General features: G+C 40.6%; 1 protein-coding gene across 1 annotated transcript; it reads right to left on the bottom strand.

Moving 5' to 3' along the window:
• Positions 1-1,368: 1,368 nt before the first annotated feature.
• Positions 1,369-4,115, bottom strand: foxa2 (forkhead box A2). Its single transcript, XM_021584615.2, has 2 exons — positions 3,799-4,115; positions 1,369-3,042 (listed from the first exon to the last, which is right to left on the bottom strand). The coding sequence occupies exons 1-2, from the start codon at positions 3,868-3,870 to the stop codon at positions 1,861-1,863; spliced, it is 1,254 nt and encodes a 417-aa protein (XP_021440290.1). The 5' UTR covers positions 3,871-4,115; the 3' UTR covers positions 1,369-1,860.
• Between the last annotated feature and the right edge of the window lie 6,395 nt (positions 4,116-10,510).

The raw sequence follows: 10,510 nt of genomic DNA, 5'->3' as shown, positions 1-10,510 counted from the left end.
ACACATGCCTGTGTTGAGCTGAGCTGGATATTGTTGTTTGGTGCATGTCCTCACTTCTATAGCATAGCTTGACTGCTTGTGACCATTTCCAACGCCTATCCTTGTCTCTGCCCTCCATCCACCCCTATTTCACCACTGTCACTTGGAATCAAAGTTTGTAACATATCCTACAGCTAGTTAATATACGTTATGTTGTTTGCTAAATATCTAGGAGCCATGTGGATAAATAGGTCCATTTTTCTGGTTTATTTCGCGTAGGAATTGTGTGAATATGAATTATATCATAATTTGCTTAATGAACATGTGGATGGGATCATTCATTCTGTTTGACCTGACGAAGATCGTTGTCAGTGATTGGGAGCATATTCAGTGAGTGGGCCTTCCTGTTATTTTTCAAGTAGGCTATACTTAGTATTTATATGAATTCCATTAACATTTTAAATATTACAATATGATAGATGGAATTAAGTGAAACATCTTTGGCCAAAGTGAGAACAGTCCACTTGTTACCCATGGGAGGCACAAAGAAACACTTCTAAGATAGTTGTACGACTTTTTTTTATCTCAGGGGAAATGAAGGTGCAGATTAATAACTGCAATCCAAAATTTGAAAGAAATCGTAAATGTTCGTTATTGCTCTTTATGTTTTCGGAAATGGTTTGGTCATTGAGAGGATCAAAACTTATTTTCCCTCCGTCCTCACTACACAACTAGATGATCAGTATCGTTATGAGCACACACCTCACCAAATAAAATGCGCCTTTTCGTGGTGTTTAAAGATGTAACTCCTCCTAAATATTATTTTATTGGACACAACGGAACACTTTTATAAGAGTGAAGACCTGAACAAAAATATTGTCATCTTAAAATATTAGGCATATCTGAAGCTGCCACTGCTGCATATTACTAGGTCTACTACTACTACTACTACTACTACTACTACTACTACTACCACTACCACTACTACTACTTCTACTACTACTACTACTACTTCTACAACTAATAATAATAATAATAATAGTAATACCAATGCTACTAATACTACTAATGCTAATAATAATAATACTAATAGTACTACTACAACTACTACTACTAATAATACTAATAATACCAATGCTACTAATACTACTAATACTAATAATACGAATAGTACTACTACTTCTACTACTACAACTACTACTACTACTAATAATAATACTACTAATGCTACTAATACTACTAATACTACTACTACTACTACTAATAATAATACCAATGCTACTAATACTACTAATACTACTACTACTAATAATAATAATAATAGGCCTATTATTTTATTGATGCGTAATAGGCCTAGACCAACTGTGTAAATAACAAAATTGTGTTCAGAAAAAAATCCAAATAACACTTTAATATAGATTCTGTTCTTGTCGTCAACTACAAGAACACACATTTACAAGCCATAAATAAGAATTACACAAATGATTGAAGAACTTCAGTCTCCCACGATGCATTTAAATTCATTTAAGAATCCCGGTAGGTCGGGCCTATACAGATGCATTTAAATTCATATAAGAATCCCGGTAGGTCGGGCCTATACAGATGCATTTAAATTCATATAAGAATCCCGGTAGGTCGGGCCTATACAGATGCATTTTACACAAGGCTTATTGTCTTTTGGTCCATTCTTAACGCCGCATTTTGAACAGATTTTGTCACATTATTATTAACATCCCTTTACAAAATAATTACTAAACCAACTTGACAACTAAACCAGTGGGAAACGTCAAAAATATATGGAATAGTCCTACATGCACAAACTATCATTTTACAAATGTACAAATTGCTGGAAAGAGTCCGTTTTCTGTTTGGGGACTGAGTTTATGAGGAGTTCATAATAGGCCTGGAGTAGACGCCTTGATAGTAAGATGCGTCAGCGGGTATTGACGAGGAATCTAAACCCACTTTTCCCATCGAACCCATGGATAGCGCCCCGGCCATGGGGGAACCGTAGCCGGAATAGTGCATCACCTGCTCGTAAGTCTTTAGGTCCATTTTGTGATGCTGTTGCTCCGAAGACATGAGGTTGTTGATGGAGAAGGGGTGGTTGAACGAGTAGTGATGCTCGGGTTTCAGGTGCGCTTCGTGTGCGAGGACCGAGTGATGCTGGGACATGAGGTGCCCATGCACCTGGGAGTGGGACACCGGTGAGGCGGCGTGCTCCGGACTCAGAGCCTGGATCGACTTCATGTCTGACAGAGACCTTTTGTGATCGTTGGGGGAGGAGTTGGAATGGGGGGACTCGTTGCCGTTGCAACTCTCCGAGCTGCTGTTCGAGCCCCCCTCGGATGTCTTCCTTCCTGACTCCTTGCACATCTTCTTTTGGCCGTCACACTTAAACCGCTTCTGCCTCCTCAGATAGCAGCCGTTCTCGAACATGTTCCCCGAATCCGGGTGGAGGGTCCAAAACGAGCCCTTACCGGGCTTATCCGGAGATCTAGGCACTTTGAGGAAACAATCATTGAACGATAGAGAATGGCGAATTGAGTTCTGCCAGCGTTGCTGGTTCTGTCGGTAAAACGGGAAAAGATCCATGATCCACTGATAGACCTCGGCCAGCGTCAGCATCTTGCTGGGGGACTGTTGGATAGCCATAGTGATGAGAGAAATGTAAGAGTACGGGGGCTTGGCGTGAGTGTAGCTCCTCCGGTATGTCTTCGGGTCCCTAGATCTGTTGATGCTGGACTGTCCATACATGGGGCTCATGGCGTTCATGTTGGCGTAGGACGTAAGGGAGTTCATGGACGGAGGCTGCGCGGTCATGGGGCTCATGCTGGGGCTGAGCGTGGCGCTCATGGCTGTCATGCCAGCGCCCATGCCGTTCATGGCTCCGGTGCCCGGTGACATTCCGGTCATGGAGGGACTCATGGCCGTGTTGACATAGGACATGTTCATGGGGTTGGCTGTCATGTTGGCCGTGGTGCTCATGCCCGACATGCTCATGTAGGTGTTCATTGAGTTCATGCCCAGGCCTGTGTTCATGTTGCCAACCGAGGTGTAACACTGGAAAGCAAGACAGAAAACAAGTATTGTTAGCCTGTTTGAGATGTTCGGGAAGGGTTGATAGTGTTCATGTGTAGTGAACCTAATAAAGCTATGATAATAACATAATATCAAATATATCAGCAAAAATTATAACAACCAGCAAAACTATGATAATCAGTATTATTATAATGGTAAACATAAATTATCGAAATTGATGTCAAAGCAAGCAATCCCGGCGCAGTTCTTTCTTCTGAAATCCAATGCTAAATTTGGTAAAGCAAATTGCTTGACAGAAATATAATTTCACTCGATGATGTGACCAATAGTTTAAATGTCTAGCCTACATCAAGGAAGTAAAAACGAAGAATTGTCACCATATCTTACGTCAGGTAATCAGCTTAAATACAAAGAGAAAATTGATTAAATTGTTCTAGTGTGTGGACAATATTATAGAACATGCAACACAAATATTTGAATTCATCGTTCACCAATCAAAACGGTTAAACAAATGTTTGCTCATTGGGTAAAATGACACAACTATGTATGATTTTGTAAAGATAAATGTAGACATATGGAATTACAATCTGAGTAAAAAGTTTTCCCTACATGTCAAGCACAACTTCGTTAGGATAGTGTCGTGCGTAGAGATGGGGCAGGATTTGGAGGCGCCTCAAGTCAATATTTGATCACAAAGTTAATATTATCTCTGGGCTAATATTGAGTTGTATAAAATGGGATCGGCTGCAGACGAAAAACAATATTTAAGGTACCCACCTCGGGCTCTCCGTAGTAGGTGCTCCAGTCTGTGTGTTCGTGTCCTTCCATTTTAACTGCTCCAAGCATCATGGAAGTTCCGAATAGTTGTCAAACCGTTTCTTCGCAGAAGAAATGGCAAAACGCGCTCTAACAAACGGTGATTTGGGACCACGGGGTATTCGGGTCGTTGGTAGGTCCTTAGTCAAGGACTGGCGCATGTGTGTCTTTCAGCCAGCCTTGCCCACGGGCGCTGAAAAGCGTCTGATGATGACCGGAGTTCAAATGACGTTCCGAGCTGGCTGTAAACGCTATGATATAGCTCTGTGCGCCAGGCGAGCCTCCAATCCCTACTTCTTCACTTGCCCTATTTGAATAATCTCCTCACACCTAGGCGTGAGACTCCTCGACTTGCCCCCCTATTGTACACCTGCGCTGAATAAAAATAACAGTCTCATATAAAAATATTCATTATAATCTTATTGAATTTCAGAAGGTGGGGGGTGTGTGTGTGTGGGGGGGGGGGGGGGGGGGGGTTAATTGCTGTTTTGGCGCTGCTTTTTTATCATGCGTTATTTCTCTTGTGATGTTCTTTTCAGACGTTGCTTGAAAAAGGAATTTAAATGCATCTTAATTGTTTTTCTTCCCTACCACCAAGGACCTAGATTTAGTTGAGTATTTGACGAGGTAATGTACTATTTCATTAGTCTACTCGATCTTATCGAAGTCTACTCCATCTTAAGCCACCCAATTTCATATAGTTTTGGTAAAGTGATAGAGAAATTATTTAGTTTAAGTTTGATCCATTAGTCTGAATCATTCGTAGCCTAAGCAATTCAGGTTTCACAACCAGTTTTACGGTAAAAACGTATATTATTGTCCCCTTAAGAATAATATTGATATTTTCAACCTCAATTGCAAGCAATAACAACATATGGCCCTAATATGTAGCCTATATCAAAACATATTGCCACGTTTTTGCATTTTACAATTTCAAGGTAATATTCACTTGGTAGCTTCTATTGCTATTGAATGTGTGGACTAAAATAGGAAAGAGAACGTGTCGTCCGTGAACGCGCGTGTGTGTCAAGGTGTGGACTATTGATTTCCCAGGACACAAGCGCTAGATACCTTAAACAAAGTAAAGTTTATTCAATGTGTTTGAGCACTGACGATTTAACGGATTGCCTCGATGTCGGCTGATAGGCTTTAGGAAAAAAAGTAAGAATGATTTAGGCTAGAATAAAATCAATCCAGCCACTAACGAATTTACATTTTGGTGTAGCCTAGGGAATAGGGAATGGCCTATTTGAAATTATAAAATTAAAATAAAGTACAACAAATATGAAAAATGAACATTTAAAATCATGGCAGATAAATGACAAATAGGCCTAATCAGTAATAACATGTTCCATGTTTTTTTCACTACAGATTTCATAAAACATAATAATAATGGCCACGTCTTAAAGGTTTCCTTATCATTTAGAATTATTTATATGTTTTTGTGATAATGTATTAGTGTTGTGCGCAAGAACAATTAGAGGAAGATTTACGTTTCAGCGCCCTCTCTTGGTTATATTTGTCCAACAATCATTGTTAGTGGTGCATTAGACTACGTACAGAAAACAACACCCTCTAAAATCTCTATAGCCTATCGTTACATTAATTAATCAACTAGCCTATAGAATAACTTCCTATCTTATTTACCGGATCAAAGTGAGGACACAGAATGGTGCCAGCCACGTGCCGTTGGTTGAACATCTATTTGACTGCATATAGATAGATGTAAGAGCATAACTATCGGTAAAAACCCATTAGTAAAGGAGAGTAAACCATTCGGTGTTGACGAGGGGACAACAGACCGTCTGCTTAACTTGGAAATGAGATCATGACCACCCCTTGGTGTGTCTAAGGACCACATAGCCTACACATTCAACACAGTTACTTCCATTTATTGAGAGGCGTAATATAAGCCGAAATCGTCATGGTATAGACATTGAAAAGTATTGTTCTTATAAAAAATATATATATATATATATATATAATTTTTTTGCATTACAATGTTTTAAAAAGCTGAGCATTGCAATATTCATGCTGACGTTGTTGCATCACTTCAGGTGTTATCTAGAACCTAGAAGGGTTCTTAGGCTGCAGGTCCTCATAGGATAAACCTTTGAAAAACCCTTTTGGGTCAAGGTAGAACCCTTTCCACACAGGGTTCTACACAGAACCCAAAAGTTTAATTTTTATTTTACCTTTATTTAACTAGGCAGGTCAGTTAAGAACAAATTCTTATTTACAATCACGGCCTAGGAACAGTGGGTTAACTGCCTTGTTCAGGGGTAGAAAAACATATTTTTTACCATGTCAGCTTTGGGATTTCATCGAGCAGTCGTTCTGTTACTGGCCCACTGCTCTAACCACTAGGCTACCTGCCTGGAACCCAAACAGGTTTTACCTGGAACCAAAAAGGGTTTCATATGGGGACAGCCAAAGAACCATTTTGGAAACCTTTTTTATAAGAGTGTTGAGTTCTGAATACATTATGTCCATGACAACTATAGGTCATTGACCTCTTTCCCAACTGTACATAAATATGGTAAAATGTGACTGGCCATACTATCACAAAGTAAAGTTCTTAATTAAAAAAACATGCTATAAATGACAATATGACCAATGTTCTTGTAAAATATTTAGCTAATTCCGGAGTTAATTGTTAACCAGCGTATCCCCTCCACATGTCTTCACACATTTGTTCATTACTATAAAAACAAAAACTATAATATAACATTATTATGTCCATATTGATTGGAAAAAATATGCACTGAATAAAACACACGTTACAGCAAAATTCACTTGTTTCCAACCTGGTCCCTGATGGAAAACACAATACAGACTAAACACAAGGAAACCACAATAATCAGTACAAAACAGAACCATACAACATATAACAAATACATCAAACAATAATAAAATAGTCAACCTATCCTAATCTCATAATTTGTCTACAAACATTAGACATCAATATTTTTTTTCATTATTTTATATATAACAGCTAAAATGGCCTCATGGCCAGACCTCTGGGCCAGACCTCTGGGCCAGACCTCTGCCTGCAACAATGGATGTAGACCATTTTAACAAACTTGCATATGCATCAATCCTTTGTCATGTGTGAGATGGAGGTGAGTGCAATAATAATTTGTCCAATGGGTGACAGAAAAGGATATCCAACTTTTTTTTCACCTTTTTCAGTAGGGGTTGTGCTATAATACTTCAGCGCTGGCATTGCAGTGCAATATCCCGCTAGCTGGTTCTCACCTTTCTGCCACCATACAAGAGGAATACTGGTTGTACAATATGTTACATGGCCAGTCTCACTAGGGACTCTACAAACTGCATGGTATTGGATCTGTATGGTTCAGGGTCTTTAAAAACTGGATGGTACTGGATGGTCAGCTTCACATCAGGGCACTTTATGCTTTGATTTTATGGAGTTTTTGGCTTCTATTCTCAGCCAATTTGGTATTCATACCAGGTACTGGAAGCTAAAGGGATATGGCAGCTCTTGGGGGATAGGCTACATGTATTTCTTGTCTGCCCCCATGAATGAAACATTGAATATGAATTTAAGTCTCTCACCCACAGGTGCACAGCTCCAGCCTTCAAAGGCCGCTTTCAAACACTGTGGCCCTAACGGACCGGAGTTGAACACTCCAGTCCTTACCACACTAGAGATTCCCTTGTGGACCAATGGAAAGGTGACAGTCTGACACCTGGTTGTGCTATTACAACACACCTTCAATTACATAATCATATCGTATCATCCTATCACGTCATCATATCACAAAGCCTAGTTCTCTGGATCCCCTTCGCCTCAGGGTAATCCTAAGAGGTACTTGGAAACAGAGCTGGGCTGGGGGATGGAAACTGGGTGCGCTCCTCTGCTCTGTGAGAAAGGTAGGACCATCTAACATTCCTTCAAACACCCAGAAGTTGTTGGCAGAAATGTGTTGCTTCAAGCTTCGCTTTCGGAGTAGGATTTCTTGCCACTGTGCTGCTTCAGTTTTCAGCGAGCTTTAAAGATTCACTTTAGTTTCCCCCTTTTCGAGTTTCTGTTGCCTTACCTCATACAAAACACTGGGGTCAATAAGTTAAGCTTGTGATTCGTAAAAATAAAATTAATAAAATTAGCCTCTTTCTTCGGAAAGCGATGGAAAAATGTTTGCTGCCAAGTGCCTGTGGTGACAGTAAACATTCCAGAACAGGCCCAGAGTTTGGACTTCCCATTATCTGCCACAGCTGTGACAACGCTTGTTGGCTGCAGGTTTGCGGCTTGCCACAGTGTGTTTACCTGGAAATGAATCTGAAAAGCGACTAGACTGGGAAGGCACACAACCCGGCTAAATAAATAGGCAGGACAGCCATAGTGATGTGATTCAGAGGGAGGGGGCAGCAGTTATTACACCGACTCACCCCACTGGGTCCTGGGGCAAACACGGGCACAAATGGCCTAAGGATTTCCTCAAATACGCACCTTTGGATATTGAGAGGAATGCGCTCAGGAAGGCCACGCAATAGCCTACGTTTTATGTGTGCTGTATCCAGGGCCTGGCAATTTCATTTGTGCTACTTTTCTCTTGTCATGTAGAAAGGAGGCCTAAGCTGAGTGATGATCTGTATCGATCCAACTTGGTGTTTGTCTACCCAGTGGACCACAGGAGGAGATATCATGGGACCCAACATCTTGAGTGTGGCTAACATCAGATGGCATCTCAAAAAGGTTAAGAGAAAAGGACTTACAGTAATACAAGGACATAATACAACAAGAACTACATAGAGTGTACAAAAACATTAGGAACACCTTCCTAATAGTGAGTTGCACCCCCCTATGCTCTCAGAACAGCCTCAATTCGTCGGGGCATGGACTCTACAAGGTCTTCGAAAGCACACATACACAATCCAAGTCTGATTTGTCTCAAGGCTTAACAATCCTTCTTTAACCTGTCTCCTCCCCTTCATCTACACTGATTGAAGTGGATTTAACAGGTGACATTAATAAGGGATCATATGTTTCCCCTGGATTCACCTGGTCAGTCTATGTCATGTTAAGAGCAGGTGTTCCTAATGTTTTGTACACTCAGTGTATAATGTTTGTGAAGTTAGTTACTGAACAATTCTTATCTTTGTCTATGAGCCTCTATTTTTGCTAACATATTGTACAGTAGCTTGGACACAATACATTTGCATAGTGCTCCAGGTCTGATTATGTTATGTTAAACCATCTGAACGGATGTGTATTGGGCAAAATATTTAATATTGCCTAATTATCCATTGTTATTCATTAGAAGTGAACTGCAATGTCAATACACATTTAATCACAGACAGAAGGCAATTAAACATGAGGCAAAGTAGTGCTATGCTAATTAACTTGGTGTGATCCCATGGGAAGAACTGTGTCTAATGTCACTCCAACCAACCCTGATAATCAGTCAGCTAATGTCCTTCGCACTCACCTGCCATGGACTCAGAAAACAGGCACCAATCAGGAGGGCTGATTGGAAATGAATCCAACAGTTAATGGCCCATCTAATGGTAAACATTATCAAGGGATTTCTCCAAAAGCCACTAACACCTGGTTGGATTCATACATAGGGAATAGTTGGGGATCATATGATTCACCACATGCAGACATTTTGATAGTCTGAAACATAAAAGATTATTGTAATCATCACAACGACTTGAGAAATCCATTGAGCTGCAGCTGAGAAACATCAGGGCCTTTAGAAAATATTTGGTTATACATCTGATGGCATTTGACCATTTCCTTTTCCACCAGTCCCATATCCGCATCCGTCCTCTCTCTATTCCAGGCTGACGGAAAACGTCATGTTTGGGATTATCTCTGACACAGCCACGGCTGACCTGAGCCTGCCACCAGAGATGCAGAGCCTTTCATTTGGCCCCCCACTAGATCCCACCGCCTCAGAGGCAGAAATGCATTTCTACAGCCACACCGGACTACCTCTGTTTATAAGTCATGTGCGTGAGTTAACAGAATAAGGTGAAATGAAAAGATGGTGCATCTGTTGAGAGCTGATATACAGTACTAGTCAAAAGTTTGGACACACCTACTCATTCAAGGGTTTTTCTTTATTTTTACTCTACATTGTAGAATAATAGTGAAGAAATGAATACTATAAAATAACACATATGGAATCATGTAGTAACCAAAAAAGTGTTCAACAAATCAAAATATATTTTAGATTTTAGATTCTTCAAAGTAGCACTCCATCACTCTCCTTCTTGGTGTGTTTTGGGTCATTGCCCTGTTGAAAAACAAGTCATAGTCCCACGCCCAAGTGGTGCAGCAGTCTAAGGCACTGCATCTCAGTGCAAGAAGTGTCATTACAGTCCCTGGTTAGATTCCAGGCTGTATCACATCTGGCTGTGATTGGGAGTACCATAGGGCAGCGCACAATTGGCCCAGCGTCGTCCAGGTTTGGCTGAGATTAGGCCGTAATTGTAAATAAGAATTTGTTCTTAACTGACTTGCCTAGTTAAATAAAAATTGAAATAAGTGAAATCCAGATGGGATGGTGGTAGCCATGCTCGTTAAGTGTGCCTTGAATTCTAAATAAAATCACAGACAGTGTCACCAGAAAAGCACCTCCGCACCTCCTCTTCCATGCTTCACGGTGGGAAGACACATGTGTCTCCCAAAGACATGGTGGTT

The sequence above is a fragment of the Oncorhynchus mykiss genome, chromosome 25, assembly GCF_013265735.2.
Source record: "Oncorhynchus mykiss isolate Arlee chromosome 25, USDA_OmykA_1.1, whole genome shotgun sequence".
In the NCBI taxonomy this organism is placed as follows: domain Eukaryota; kingdom Metazoa; phylum Chordata; class Actinopteri; order Salmoniformes; family Salmonidae; genus Oncorhynchus; species Oncorhynchus mykiss.
This window is presented reverse-complemented; position numbering and strand designations above follow the sequence as displayed.

What these genes read in the sequence shown, in the direction of transcription:
- foxa2 (XM_021584615.2), bottom strand. Translation starts at nt 3,870, where the DNA reads ATGATGCTTGGAGCAGTTAAAATGGAAGGACACGAACACACAGACTGG. An exon ending in CCTACTACGGAGAGCCCGAG is followed by an intron (nt 3,043 to 3,798) that starts GTGGGTACCTTA and finishes CTTGCTTTCCAG; the next exon opens with TGTTACACCTCGGTTGGCAA.